Genomic DNA, 16,322 nt, shown 5'->3' with positions numbered 1-16,322 from the left:
CAAAACAGCAGCAGCGTGAACACAGCAGCAGTGTGAACAGCCTGTGCAGTGAGAATTCATCTTAAGATCACCTCCATTCACTTCACCCACTGCCCTTGTCATCCATTAGCATTCTCTCAATCAAACTGAAGCGTGTTTTCCTGACTAGATCTGAGGTTCTTCCTCCTTAGGTGAAGACTATTCTAGCATCCAACCTGTGCCACCTTCTCAGGACTTCAGAAGCCAGTCTCTCCAGCCCTGGCTTAATGAGCATGTAGAGAAACGCCTTTTACGACAACTAATACTTTTGTCTTTTTTGACAAATAAGTATTTTAGCTTAAAATTAATACCTCATGTGAAATTCCTTACCTTTAGATTTCTCAGCTAGGCAAGAGTTCAGATCAGGTGACTTTGTTGTATGTAACACCTTCAGTCAGTCAGATACCTATAATCCTAAGTCTTCTTCTCTACCCACTTGCAATTAATCTGTCTAAAGAGATGTAATCCCCTTACCTTTTTCAAGTTGGTTTAATTCAGAAATTTTCACCTTGCTTATATCATGGCTTAGAATTTTTCAACAAATTTTCCTTTTAAGCTGAGCACACCTCTAATCCCATCAGGAAGATGAAAGAGCTCAAGCTAGCCTGAACTAGAGAGACATGGCCCCCAGCTCTACCCCAGCAAAAGGCAGAATTCGGTTTGAGTCTACTTGACAATCTGTCACAAACACAGCCATGCCGTCTTGCTCATCGATTTCATCATTAGTTCTTCACTGATTACTGAGGCCACACAGCTCTTTAACTTCAGTCCCCAAGTTATTCCCATGATCCTCTAATCCTTCTTTGAGGGAAAAGTAGGAGAGGGAGGCAACAGGGACAGAGGGAAAGCACTGGCTTCCCCCTCTATGTGCATACCACGCAATCTTTTTATCCCTTTATGACAACTCCTCTGTCCTCTTCTACAGTAGTTATGGTAACTGAGGTATAGATCAGTGATAAGGCACATGCTTTACATGTACAAAGCACAAGATTCAACACCCCCACACAGCACAAGCATTATCTAATGGTGTATGTAAGCTTTGAAATATTTTCATGATCATTCACTCAAAGATATAGCATTTTCTCCAATAAATATTAGAAGAGGATGCAATCTAGAAAAATTAGTTCTGCTCATATTCCTTAGTCTCAGAAAATATGAGCAATGTGTTATAGAAATGCTAAAACTTAACTTGATTAAAAGAAAGGCAAAAAATGTTTAAAGAGTTTTAATGAAGGGCTTTAGTGAGGAGTTCTGTGGATTCTTGCAACCAACTAAAATCAAGTTTCCCTGATCCCTTGTGTCACGATCTTTTAACAACTACTTTATCTAGATATAATTCACGTCATAAAATTTGTCCTCACAACATGTACAAAGAGGTGAGTGTTCACAGAATTGAACAAACATCACCACAACCTAAGCCTCCTCATTCCTTAAAGGAACCCTGATGTCCCTCAATAGTCTCTCCAGTTTTCTTCTGCCGCAGACAACCACTACTGTAGTTTCTGTTCTTTCCTGCTGCCCTGCTAACAGTTTGTGTAAGTGGTACTGTCTACTTGATAGCATTATTTTGTTTCTGTCACCTAGCAGGTATTTTCAACCTCATTTCTTTGTAGATATAATTTATTTCATGAGTATGGTAAACTGCTTTAGAGAATAACTTACTACGGTTTCCTATCTTAACCACTGGGGATCTAAAGATGAAAAAGGCCTTGCTTTCAATACATTGAGAAAACCATCATCACGTGAGAGATGTATAAAGAAAGCTGACAGGCAGATTAACAAGACAGTAGTAAAAGACAATGTCAGGTTTAAAAGAGGGTTGGGAAAAAACAGGAGGTGACACAATTCTGCAGTAGTCCCATTACATTCTTCGTTCTTCTCCTCCAAGGCTCTGGAGAGAAAAGTGTGCACACACACCCACAGACATCACAACGAAGTGAACTATGTCACTCTTGAAAGCCACGTTTATGAAGCATTCTCTGATTATTCTTTCTACACTGAAAGCCTCACCATGTACTGTATCTACTGATGCAGCTGCAGTCTCTCCTGAATGAACATAGAAAGAATGGACAGACTGGATCAAAAATCAGTCTCTAACAGGATGTGAACACAGACAGCAGGTTTAACAATGCCTGTGGGGCAGAGTCAGAAGCCTTCTCCTGTGAAGAACGCCAATGGCAGCCAGTGATGAAGAACAAAGAGGCATGGTAACAGCTAGAGCCTGTGTTTGTGACTGACAAACTCTGCAGATACTCTTTTTCTCACCTCCCTATGATACGGGTATTAGCAGCATTTTAGGAAAAGAAACAAGCCTAACAAAGTACCACACAGAGGAGCAGAACTACACAACTAACTCATCCACAATTGCATATTCATCAGACCTGCCACACTGCCACCCTACACTGTAACTCTATTAGCACGGTATCTGAAATTCACAAGCATAAGCCGTTATACTTAAACTTTCATCTAATAACAAGTAGACAGTGGACTAATAATGTCTTGAAATATACTAAATTTGGTCACACCACCAATCAATTCTAAAATGAAACTGAAATGGGTCACTACTTGGTAAAAGAAGTGTCCGCAGCGGATTCTCAGTTCTCGGTTAGCGAATGAGTTTTAGGGATGTCATAAGAAAGATGGCTGACTCATCTAAGGCTTTAGTTCACTGCAGAACTGACTCAAAATCTGTCTTGAAATTGAGAGAAGCATCTACACACAGAATTCCACCTGAAGGCAAATACCAAAAAATAAAATTTAGTTTCATTTCTCCCAGGAAGAATATTATTAGGAACTATTAGAGGACTTTTAATGGGCAGGTTAGTAAATGAAATAAGATTTAGTGATACTGTAGAGGGGAAAATATGTATTTAACAGTTGAAAACAGGAAAATATAGTTTAAATAAAAAACTCAGCTTTCTATGTAAGTAGTAACAAAAACTTCCATGCTGCAAAACAAATGTGCGAGCGTAAGCAGGCTGCATACACCTGTGCGGTTAGGGAGCGCCCCAAAACTATGTATGCAGGCTGCATACACCTGTGCGGTTAGGGAGCACCCCGAAACTATGTCACTGAGAGCACAGAAAGCTGCGGCAGGCAAAACAGCTCCTCAACAATTATTTCTTGCTTTTCAAGGGCTAATGTTATTGTTATCAATTTTGTTTTATCAATTGTAATTTCTAAGTAAAGATTTTTGATTATATTGAATCTTGAAATGATAGTCAAGGGAGCTATTTCTGCCTGCCTACACTTGAGAACTCACCACATATTCAATACTTTCTGGCAGCTATACACAGAAAAACAAAAGAAAGGGAAAAGGGAGAGAGGAAAAAAGAGAAATTATCAACAATAGCCCATAATTAAATGATCACGTTTTTCATGCATTGTTTTTCCAAGCAGCACCACTATAGGTTACCTCTTAAAATTAATTTTTAAAGTAACATTAAACATGCAGCATCCTACAGTACCCAATACTTACACTTACAGAAAAGTAGTGATACAGCAGTAATATCCTTGCAATGTTCCTAAATGTCAAAAGCTAGACGCACTCTATTAATTTTAAGTGAAAGTTTGAGCAGTTTCTAAATAACTATTTTGGTATTAACGTAATTACTACAGTAGCAGCACTTTAGATAGTCACTAAGATAATCTATTGTATCCTTCTTCTGTGCACTCTACTCCCTACAGGGGAATTTAGAATAATTGTATGTAACTATACAGTTGAAACGTGCAAAGTTAGGAAGCACAAAAATTACCAACATAAGCAAAACAAGAACGTACTTGGTTTCATCCATCACTTCCACTTCGGTAGGGGCTGTAATGGGTGCATTTGATCGTCCTGCCGTGGGGTCATCTGTGTTTAGCTCTCCGTTTGTAGAACTTACAACCTGGTTAATAAAAGAAAAGAATATTCATATATCAAACACATAAGTACATATATGATCATATATACTTAGTAAAAATTAAGGCATTTAAATTATAAAGTTAATATGAGGAACATAAAACAATTAGTAGATCAAAGCCATTCAATGTGTGCTTGTCTTCCTTTTCATCTTATAACTTCTATTTTCTCCTGCTTTCTAGAAAGTAGCTTTCACCCTGAGGATTCCAACTCTTTACACATGACTTACTTCCCTCCTCCAATCTGTAATCTCTGAAACTTCCACCTCACGTTGTCCACTTGACAGAACAATACCAACCATTCATCTAGCTGCTTAGACCCCACATCCAATCTGTGAGGAAGTCCTGAGATATTCCCCAAATATAAACCATATCTAATCAGTTCTCACTATCTCTATTACTACAATTCCAGTACAAAATAACATAGCCTCTCTTAAGAGCAAAAACCTGTCAACTAGTATTAGCTTCGACTTGCATTATAAGTGAAATACATCATCCACACAGCAACCAGAGTGCTCCTTTCCAGGTATAAACCTGACTGTGATAATTCCCTTCTGAAAAGTCCAACTCCTGGCTTCTCACTTAACTTAGAATAAAAAGCTATATTCCTCACCCCAGGCTAATGTTCCACACAACTTAATGTCTGCTTAGCTCACTGATCTCTTATTACCATTGCCTCAGCTCACCAGCTTCTAACAGACCAAGCTTCTGGCCTTGGCAATATCCACCGCCACTGGCTAGGGCCGCTCTGTTGTAGGCTGTCTTCTGAGATTCCTAGAGAGCAACTCTTTAACAGGCTTTTTCTATCATTCATCTATAATTTCCATGCAGAAATAGTCTTTATGTAGTACTTTAGTTTGGATTCTTTGTATAAGTTAATTGTGTTGACTTTTATTTATTTGTTTGTTTTATTTCTGAGACATGGTAGAGCCCTATGTGGCCATGGCTATCATGGAAGTTGCTCTCACAGAGATCCGCCTGCCTCTTTTCTAAGTGTATGCTAAAGGCATATAAAGACATCTTACTTCTTGATGCATTTTTGTTTTTGTCTTATGTTTTACTTCCTGATTTATTACTATGTTCTTAAATAAACTGCCTCCATTAAAACTGTTTCATAAGGCCAGGACTCTCATCTTTTGCTCTCTAATATACCTGACACAGAACAGGGACTTATTTGTCAGAGTAAGTAAATATTGACATTAACGAATAAAAATTTAAGACTTTTAAGATAAAAAAAATAACAAAATTCCTAAATTCATTTTAGGAATTCATTTTAAGGTCCGACAAATTCATTTAATCACCCTATTTCCTCTTTCCTCGTAACTCTAAACTTGAAAAGATATTCACGTCCCACCCTCTCCTGGCCCTTAGCTTCTTCCATCTATTTCCTCCTTATAACTCCACCTTGTCTGTGTTTATTTTCAAACTGAGAACTTGGTAAATCTGAAGAAAAAAAAAAAACCTATATTCTGTAAGCTTAACTCCTTCCCCATTTTCCTCCATAATTTCTGCAAGTGTTGCATAGCAGAAACCAGCTATAGCACTGGGAACTGTATGGGAATGAGGACACCTGACCTTGCTAACTCTCAGTGTTCTAAACTATGAAATGGAAAATGGCAGTGCCTATTTAACGCTCAGGTCAAAATGGATATAGCCACAGATCAAGGAGTGGGGGCCATCACCACTGTCAGCCAGCCTTTTGCATTAATACTTTACAAAGTAGAAATGAAGGCACAATGTTACAGATAAGCCCAAGTCAATCAACTAAGCAAATACTTTTTTTTTTTAATTTCACAAGTCAACTTTTAAAGATTGGTTCTATTCAGCTGGCATTTCTAGAATTATAACTGAACTGGAAGATTAAAATATCAGGGTTCTTCAGGCTGACTTCTTTTTAGTAACGTTTATAAAAATGACAGATAATCTGAAGTTTGGCATTTCAGAATATAATCAGATGTCTTACAGTTTACTGTTATTACGCTTAGAGACATTTGCTTTGACATTCTAACTTTGGGACAAAAAAATCCTTATCATAGTATTTTAAGAAATTAAATTAGCTATATTTTTACTACCAAGTTTCAAAGGAACAGGAGGAGAGAGCGCACAAGCAACTTCCAAAACAAGCTACCCATAGTCAGATAAGACAGATCATGTCTCAAAACAGCAGGACCCTTGTCAGCAAGTATCTGTGGGGAAGGTGGCTGAGAAAGAGTCTGCCTATAGTCCAGGCTCTCTCTGCCTCCCATGTGCTGGCACCTCTCTGTCTCTGTCTCTGTCTGTCTGTCTCTGTCTCTGTCTGTCTCTGTCTCTCTCTCTCTGTGTGTATGTGTGTATATATATATACATACACACACACATACACTTATAACATCAAAGGCTCACAATATCAATGAACCAGATGGACATCTAACCAATAAATATATCAGAAATACTAAAACATGCACACAAATATATATAAATTATTTCTCTAAGACACTCATTAAAAATCACACTGATACATGAGATGTTTAAAATAATATGTTTTAGAGTTTAAAGAACCTTAGCCAGTAAACAATAAATTACTAGACACTTTAAAAACTATAACTAGAGCATAATTGATAGTTTGCATTCTAAAAGATAACCCACAGTAAAATGGCATTCTGTGGACCCCAGGCATGATTTGCCATAACTAGTTTTCATTGTCAAAAGATAAGGAAGATTTTCAACTTTCACTAATAGAGACATTGTGTCACGTTTTCTCTGAGCAGTCAAATCTTTGGAGAAGCTATCAAAAATTTGTTATTAAAACAGGAGATTACAATAAATGAATCATACTGACTCATACCAATGAGACTCACCAGGAAACTTCCTAAACTAATGAGTGTGGAATTATTTACATAATAGAAACAATTACTACATCCTTCTACAAATGATGCTCTTTTGCAGATGTCAGCACCCAAGAAAACTATGCAGAAAAAATGGAATTATAACAGTCACTTCATTTTGTTCTTCATTATCAACTGTGTTTTATTAAAGATCTGATACAGAAAACGGAGACTTGTTTTAGAAATGCTTTTAGTAAAGTCCTATAAACAATTAGCACAATGGAAAAGTCTCTGCAAAGTGAAGACGACTCTTTCCACACTGAGCAAAGAAATCTATCAACTTATAGCAATTTATATTATTCTTTTCGTTTCCCTTAACAGTACCTGGCTGTACTTCTTTTGAATGATTTGTTATTTTATAACTGTCTTGGCTCAGGTTCTCGAAGCAACATCATTCATAAGGCTCAAGTAAAAACACTCTCCAACTATAAAAGAGGTCATTCAGCACACTAGTATTTTAATATTTTTCTTCTTCCTTCTGCTTACAGTTGCCAACTATCACAGAATCTATTTTTAGTGGTGGTGAGCCGAATGAAAGTGTGCTGCAATGAAAACACGGCTGCAGTGGCCTATATCACTATTCTGTTGATGGCTGCATTTCAGACCTAGTTTTAGAGATCTGGTCGACCAAGGGAAAGCACAGCTGACTGGGGTGGCGACAGCACTCTTCCTTTCCTGACCCAGATTCAATCAAACTCTACTTCCTCTCTTCCTGCTACTCATTCATGCAACTCGGCTACAGAATGTTCTTAAAGACACTTGTAACCCAGACTCTGAACCGAGACTGGAGGCAATCCTCTCTTTGCTTCCTAAGTGTGATGATTGCAGGCATGAGCTAACACACCCCGCTTTGGGCAAAGACCTTTTATAGACTCTGACTCATGCTCCTCTCCCCTTAGTCAAGCCTTTTATCAAAGTAATCTTTAAGCTTCTAGGGTAAAATGACAGACTGAAACTGCTACTTTGTGATACCCTGAAGGAGAGTCAAGAAAACAAAATTGAGATTCCATTCCAAAGAGATACAGTGAAAAAACACTGAAATCACAAAGTGAAAGGACCAATGGCAAATACAGATAGAGGGGGAAAAGTTCCTACATGGTCCAGGGGAGGAAGGACACAGCTCCTGCACTGCTTCCACACAAATTCCCTGAGGAAAGAGGCACAGAAGTGCCATCAAAAATTAAGCAAGGAGTATTTGGTGAAAAGAAACTAGCACTCCTACCCAAAGAACCAGCACACATTTTAGACAACCCTTGAAAATGGTTCACAGTTCTAGTTAGATAGTGACTCCTCTGGTGTAACAAGCCATCAGTGTAGAAGAAGTCCTTCTGCCACTCCCCATGCCTTGGAGTGCTGTGGCAAGGTAGCAACTCAGAGGGAACCTTGTGTTTAAGACTAAATTACCCTGGGAGCCTGATAACAAGGAGCAATCATAGGTCCAGGAGCCTGGAACCAGCCACACTCAGCATTAAGTAAGAGATAATTACAGCAGGCAATCATAAAGAGAAAGCGTCAGCAGCCTCAGTTTGGGTAGCACGGGGTATGGTGTTTAATCACTAAGAGCTTGACCTATCACTTAAGAATTATTGTGAATTCCAAGAAGCCCAAACCAGTCATCAGCTGACAAACCAGCCTCTGAAACCATGTATCTGCCCCAAGGATTGCTGTCAGGAGTAAGAACTCTGAATGCCACTGGACTGCCTGACACCTGCAGCTTCCAATAGAATTCAATACTGGACAGCTTTTAAAGGCATAGGAACTGCCAGGCATGGTGGTGGCATGCTATTAATCCCAGTACAGAGGGGGAGTGGCAGGCTGATTCTTTGTAGGTTCGAGGGCAGTCTAGATAATACAGGTCTAGGACAGCTGGGGTACATAGAAAGACCATGTCTGGAAAAGAAAACAAACCATATTGGACTGGTCTGGCTGTATAGTCTGAATGCTGTGTTTACTCCTCCAACTCAAAATATACGAAAGAGACATCTCTAGTTAAACATCTGGACATTCCAGAGTGTATAAAGCACAATTTTTGTCATCCACTTTCTCTTCTATGTTGCTGATTTTTGTTTCTATATCCTGAATTAATTTTCTTATGCAGACTTAGCCACATAATTTTCTTATGTGGACTTTTGAATTCTTTGTTTGACATTTCAACTGTTTCACTAGTTTATAGTCCCCTGGCTATACTGTGCCTGTTCATGTTTCTGTCTGTGAGTTTTATGTCTGCTGATTATCTCTTATGAGTATTTCAGCTTGTTTTTAATGAGCAGCCTATTTTGAATTCAACCCCCGGACCATTTGGGAAGAACAACAAAACACGCTAATAAAATAGCAGAAATTAAAAACATACATGATATAGAAACGTACTTAAGGTCAGTTACAGCCACTGATGTACTACCAGTGACTGTAGAACAGAAAAAGGTCAAAATAATGTAATGTTCTGTAATATTAAGGGAAGAAAATGGGTAAAAATGAAAAACAACTGTAAGTCAAATCCCCATGTTTTCTAGTCACCACTCCATGCAAACCATCAAAAGAAAGAGCAATGCATCAGCCAACTTTCCCAGATGAACATGGATGCAAAAATTTGAGTTGAATTGAAAAAACACTAAAAAGAATCATACTTCATGATTTAACTCATTACTTCATTACAGAGAATGCATAAGAGATTTACTATATACACAGAAGTAAATGTAATGAATATTGTTGGGGGAAAATCAGGTGAGTATCTCACTAGATGTAGAAAATACCTTTAACAAAGTTTTGCAGCTCTTTATAACCAAGGCTCTGGGAAAAACAGGACTAGAAGGAGCATGTCTGAATACCATAAAAGTCATAAACAACAAACATTATACTAAGTGGGGATCACAAATGATATAAAGATACAATGATGTCTGTTCACTCTACTTCTATTCAGCACAGTACTTAAAGTTTTGGTTAGATCAATACAGCAATAGAAAGAAATAAAAGGCATGCAAACAGGACAGAAAGAAATGATCTCCACTTGCTGACAGCAGAGTACTAGACTTCAAAAGACCTTAAGAATTCTAGTAGAAAGCTTTTACGTCTTTGAAACTATTCCAGCAAAGTAGCTGGGTATAAAATCCACGCTCAAAATGCAGTAGTTCTTTTATACCAATAACAAACACGGTTGCTGAAAAAGAGATCAGAGGAAAACCTCATTCATAAGAGCTTCAAAGTATAAATACCTCATAATAAAACTAAGCAAAAAAATAAAAGACAATGAAAAATTTAAAACATTAAAGAGATATTTAAGAAGACAATAGAAAGAATTCCCATAATCATAAGTTCACAGAAACAATATTATGAAAATAGCTATCTGACCAAATATATTACAGAGTCAATGTAATCCCTACCACAGTTAAATGACATTCTCCACAGAACTAGAAAACAACCTTAAAACTCACAGAGAAGCACAAAGGCCTCGATGGCCACAATAATCAGAAGGATGAAGAGCAATGCTGGAAGTACAGGTGCCAAATTATACTGCAAAACCTTAGTAATAAAACCAGCAGTGCACTGGACAAAACCAGACACACAGAAGGAATACAGCAGAAAGCCCAGACACAAACCTAGTGTAGTTACAGCCACAACATACTGGCATGAAGATAGCCTGCTCAACAAACAGTGCTTGGAAACTGGGTATCTGCAGGTAGAAGAATAAGACAAGATCTCTACCAACCCTCCTGCAAAACAATCAACTAAAATGCACTAAAGCCCTAATGTAAAATCTGAAGCCCTAAAGCTACACAAGAAAAAAAAAAGGGAAAACATTTCAAGACAACTACATCACTGAGAATATTTTGGAAAACCCTCCAGAAATTGATAGCTGTGACTGGATGGAATTAGCTTCTATACAGAAAAGGAAATTGGCAAAATGAAGAGAACTTATAGGAGAAAATGTCAATTATGCATCTGAATGAAGGCCAATCTCTAACCTATTCTATTCTATTAAAAAAAAATCCTAAAACAATTAAAACACCAAAGTTCAAAGCAATAAGTTGGCAAATTAATTTAACACTTTTCTGAAAATAAGAAATACAAATGACTGGTAAATGCATAAAAGTACCCAAGACCCTTAGGTGGTGGGAACAGGGAAAGAAATATCCATCTCATCTTAACTCGAACCAGCTAGCATCAAAAACACAAATAAGACCAAGGATGGGGCATATGTGCTCCTTTCATCCCCACACTGGGAAGCAAAAGCAGGCAGATGTCTGGGAGTTTGAGGCTGACAGCCAGTATCTACATAGTGAGACCCTGTTATAATAAAAGGAAAACAAAACTCAACAGCAATAGCTAGTACGGATAGGGGTGGGAAGGAGAAGCCCCATACCCTTCTGGTGAGTCAGTAAAGTAGTATAATCGCTGTGGAAACCAAGATGAACTTCGAAAATAAAAAGCAGAATTACCACATCATCCTAAGCATATTCCCAAAACACCTAAGCCAGGATACTACATACACATGAACATCCATGCTTACTAGCAAAGTACTCACAGCAGCCAACATATGGAACTATCACAAATGCACATCAAATGAACAGACAAAATGAATGAGATAAACACAAATAGTGGACATGTGTGTGCACATCTGTGTGTGTGCGTGCATGTGTGTGGGTAGTGTGCATAACTGTAGGTTTTTACATATGTATCAACTTTTTATTGCTCTCCAGTTTCTTTGTTGAAAAACGGTTCTCCCGATGAATCCAGAGCTCACAGGCTCCAGTAGTCTAGCTGCTCAGCTTCCTGGGGGATCCCACCTCTGCCTCTGGGTGCTGGGGTTACAAACATGCAACAGCATGATTAGTCTTACATAATTCTCTTTCTGTTTCCCTCGTATCTTCAGAATAAAATCCAAACTTAACAACAAGGACTATTATGCCCTTCACAGTTTACAACTCACATGCTTCTTGGTTTCATTTCTCACACACTTAGACAGATTCCCCAAGGTATCCCCCTCTTCAACAACTTTATGCATTAGACAGTTCTGTTTCCCCATTGCCTTCTCTAACTAGTAATTGCTACTGATTCTTTTATATCCATAGCACTTTTTACATGAAAATTCGAATCATTTTTAGGTCCATTTTCCTTCACACTCCCCTAGCACTGGACTACTTCATCCTCTCCATTCTTCTTTTCATTCTAAGAGCCCAGAACAAGGTCTAGGTCCTAAGAAACCTTAGATATTTCTGAATAATTAATAGCCAAAAATATAAATGGGTAGGTCTCTTTCCCATCTATATTTATTTCTATGATATCACTAAATAAATACAAAAAAGAAAAAATGGAATTTGACAAATGTTTTCTCTTGGCTATGTCTTCAAACTTGACGTTCAGGAAATGAAAATACGGTTGCTCATTTACAAAAGCATTTGATTCTACTTAGCTAGTCCTTCAAAAACCTCAGTCACTATGCAAAATATTTTCAAAGCAAAACCAAGAGGGAAGCTATTATTAATATCTGCCTTTTACTGATAAATAATCCAGGGCACAAAATATGAACCTAATCTATTGTACTCTTAACCATAACATAAACTTGGTAGCATATATATCTGGTCTGTTAGAGTATTACTCAGAAGAGGCATAGAGTTCAAGTTTCAAGCTTCTATTAAAAGCTCATTAGGGGTTGAAGTGATGGCTTAGTGGTTAAGAGCACTAGACTGCTCTTCCAGAGGTCTAGCATTCAATTCCCATCACCTACATGGTAGCTTACAACTGTCTGTAATTCCAATATCTGACACCCTCACACAGACATATATGTAGGCAAAAGAGCAATGCATATAAAATAAAAATATTTGTTTTAAGAAAAGCTCATCAGAGGGGTAAGGACATGGCTCAGTCAATAAAATGGCCACAATGAATGCAAGCACCAGGATCCATGTATGATTACCTAATAGTCATGTAAAAACACAGACAGACAGTAAACATCTGTGACTACAGACGAGCGGATCCCTAGAGCTCCATGGCTGGCCAGCCTAGCCAATCAGTAAGCCACAGGTTGTGGGAAGAGACCCTGTTTCAAAAAAAGTGGGAAGCAAGTGAAGACAATATCTGTTATAGGCCTCTATTCTACATGTGTGCACATACTCTTGGACATGTGTGTATACTCTCTCTCTCAATATATGTGTGTGTGTGTGTGTGTGTGTGTGTGTGTATGTGTGTATTATATGCACAACATACCAGAAACAAGAGCTATCTTATGATGTATCTTTAAGTCAAAAGCTTCAAAAAATTCCACCAACTCTAAAGAGCCTAGAATGTTTGACTGCTTCACTGTTCCACAGAAAGAAATACAGTGATCGGGGGTCAGGGGCTGGGGGCAGGAGTGTAAGATTGCCTAGGAAAAGCCTACAGAAGGTCACATACACTCACACGGTTTCAACCTGAGAAAGGACAGAACAAAAACAAACTTTTGAAAATTCTATACGACTTCCCTTTTTATAAAACCATGAAAATAACATAAAGCATTACTTCTCTACCTTTATTTGGGATCAACATAATAACCACAGGAGTTAGCTTTTAGGTTCTTCACTAGTTTTAACTTACACTCTCCTAAGTATATATAATCTTAACAATCAAGTAATTTGGAGTGTGCATGAGATGATTTTTAAATGAGGTAAATGAAGTCAGTCTTTATTCTACAATGGGGTAGGATTCTGGCATTGCCACACTTGAGGTATTAGTAAATTACCCATTACACTGTTAAAAATGCTCACTGTATTAAGTTGGCTTAAGACTGAAACCACATTCATGAGGTCAGCAGAATGAGCAGTTTCTCATTTTACCTATGCATTCATCCTTTACTACAATTCTACAACTAGTCTGCTGGGTAAACTGATCACATACTGAGTATCAGATGAAGCTGGATGGAGTCTCTATAGACAGAAACGTTTCGGAGAAAGGAAAAAAGTACAAGTACCCTGTGGGGAAAATAAATAGAGCACAAACTACTAACGTGATAAAACGTCATAGGAACCCATCCAGGGAAACACATGAGATGGTTAAGAGAACAGGAAGACAGATTTGAAATGATGCTAGTTAGAACAGATTCTACCAAAGCCTCAGCTGCTGCAGGTCGCTTGCACACTAGCAAAACATATACCACACACAAACAAGAGAACTCAGAGACAGGTAAAACCACGCCAGCATTTTATGAAAATGCAATATACTTTGCTCACTCCACTTTTCCAATGATATGAATTCAGGTATTCTTGTCTCTAAATCTGCCACTCCACAATTTATATAACTATTCAAATATTTCTACTGCATATTACTAAAAATCCATAGACTTTCCTATATAAAAATTGGGTTACAGAGTTTTTCTCTGAAATGGTGAGAAAAACAAGAGAGCTAATAAGACTTAATTTTGAACTTATTTTTAGAAGTTAAATAAAAAGCATACAATACAGATTCAGTTGACTAATAATATATTTAAAAGAATGAAAAATTGATAAAACACAAGAAAATATACTGAGGAAAAAAATTAAAATTTAAAGAATTCAAACTGATACAGGCTGAGGTAATGTTTGTTGGTTACATTACACTAGCATTAAGATGATTGCCTTAAAGATATACCCAGAGGATGCAGCCTTTCCTGTCTGGACAATCACACCTACACAGTTATGCTTAGAGGCTGGGGCAGTGCAGAGCAGTCACTAGCTGTGCAGAGAGGAAGTGGCAGAAAGAGGCACACCATAAGTAAGAACCTGCTTTACGTGTGTAGACACCACAGCTTACTGAGTATTTACAAATGTACAGCACAGCAGCTACTTCGGTAAGTCCACACAGGGCCCTGTTTCCAATTAGTACAGTTGGAAATGTTTGGATAGATATGAGTGAAAGTGGAAGGAAGCAAGGCCAGTAAAAGGGTAAACGGTCTGCAGATGTTCTATTACTTAGAGAATCAATAAAGATGCTCAGCATGTTAACAATCAAGTTCCACTCATACTATAGTTCCCTTTTTCTAACTTGCCACGAGTATGACTTAAATCCTGTTGCATGTACTTGCAAAAATAAACCAAGGCAAAATTGTAGTATCTCTGGCAGTCTTTCTGGATCGTGTTATTTGGTTTTTGGTTAAATAACGAAGGAAGAGTTATGGATAGAATTCGGCAACAAGCTTTCATAAGGACAGAGTATCATGCCATGAGTTCAAAAATAGGTTAGTTGTATAAATCTTGGGAAGAATCACTCATGCAAAAATCAGAAAATACCTGTACCGAGCCACCATGTCTGTCTGCTGCAAGGTGAGCTCTCAAATGGTGGGGATTTGCCTGCTGGGAGTCCCAAGCTGCCCTGTGGTCTGCCGACTGCCATTTATTTAATGCATATGGCATGCATGGAAGAAGAAAAACCCAATATGTTAAACATCTCATTCGTATAATTTACAAAACATGTATAAAAGGAAAATTAAAATAACCTTACTATTCTGAATAGTTAGAATACATACAATTATTTCTCTGTGAAGATGAAAGATAAATGTTTATTGTTGAACTGAGTCATGATCAGCAATAAAAGCAGGTGAGAGCATAATGTTGTAGAAGGAAAAGGGTCTGGAAATCCATATATTCCATCATCGATTCCACAGACACTAACTACAAATATTCTAAAGTCTCTGCTGCTCTTTCTTCTTTGGTGGAATCTTTACTGTTCATAAATAAAATCCGCCAAGAAGCACGGAAGGAAAGCTGACATGAGTGTGCCAATGGCTGCCATGGGGTTTTCTTACAGAAGTCCTCAGGGCTTCTTCATTGGGGAGCTAGTTTTAGAAAGGTGAAAAAAAAAAATCTTTGAAATGCTGAGATCCTAAGAAATCGGTCTCTTTCATGATATTGTTTCTACTGTAGGTGTAGCAGGAAAAAATGGCAAAGCTCTCTGAAGAATGAAAAGCACTATGCCCTAATATTGGAGAATTAACAAACATTCTTAAAAGTAACAATCCCACAATTATGAATCTCTTTGCTGTTTTATTTCTTTATTCAATTTGCTTCTAATTAAAGACCCTTTTATGAAGCAGAGTGAAAACTGTGGCTTCAGAGCCCTTGGAACGTCTGTATGGTAACATGCGGGCTACGAGCATTCCACTAACAGAATTTACAAGTCAGTCTCACTCGTTTAAGAACATGCAGAAAGCATTAACAGAAGAAGAGTTCTTAATGTGTGCTTCTGAATTAGTAACTTTGGACAGAATCATCCTCATTTCATGGATAATGACACTGACATTCAACCCTCTCCTAAGACCACAGACCTAGAAGAGCACAGTGAGGATTTCAGCCAGAGCCAGCTTCAATAATGCTACCAAGCTTTTGACACTAACTGCAAATATTCTAAAGTCTCTGGTGCTCTTTTTTTCTTTTTCAACCAAATTCCACAAAAAAGTATAATGGGCTAGAGGGAGCCTAAGTACACCGGAGCCTAAGTAGCCTTTGTGGAACAGATGTTAAATGTAAGTAGGACATGCAGGGAAACACTCTGGGAGTAAGCTTCCTAAATTAAGCTGTATTGTAAAAAACATCCCAT

At 37.9% G+C, this 16,322-nt stretch overlaps 1 protein-coding gene across 11 annotated transcripts in view; it reads right to left on the bottom strand.

The window, feature by feature from the left end:
* CSNK1G3 (casein kinase 1 gamma 3) overlaps nucleotides 1–16,322 on the bottom strand; it is an 87,789-nt gene that overhangs the window by 3,804 nt on the left and 67,663 nt on the right. For 3 of the 11 annotated variants that reach the window (XM_080920426.1, XM_080920430.1, XM_080920429.1), the window contains exons 11-12: nucleotides 15,017–15,112; nucleotides 3,774–3,905 (exon numbers count right to left, since the gene is read on the bottom strand). In XM_080920426.1, coding sequence (XP_080776552.1) covers nucleotides 3,774–3,905; nucleotides 15,017–15,112 — 228 coding nt within the window. Of the gene's footprint in view, nucleotides 1–3,280; nucleotides 3,305–3,773; nucleotides 3,906–15,016; nucleotides 15,113–16,322 lie in introns of all 11 variants that reach the window. The other 8 variants (XM_080920432.1, XM_080920434.1, XM_080920427.1 and 5 more) reach the window with 5 other exon arrangements.

This window comes from Micromys minutus, assembly GCF_963924665.1.
Source record: "Micromys minutus genome assembly, chromosome: 8".
Taxonomy (NCBI): Eukaryota; Metazoa; Chordata; class Mammalia; order Rodentia; family Muridae; genus Micromys; species Micromys minutus.
Note: the sequence above shows the minus strand (reverse complement) of the source record. Positions and strands in the feature narration are given on the sequence as shown.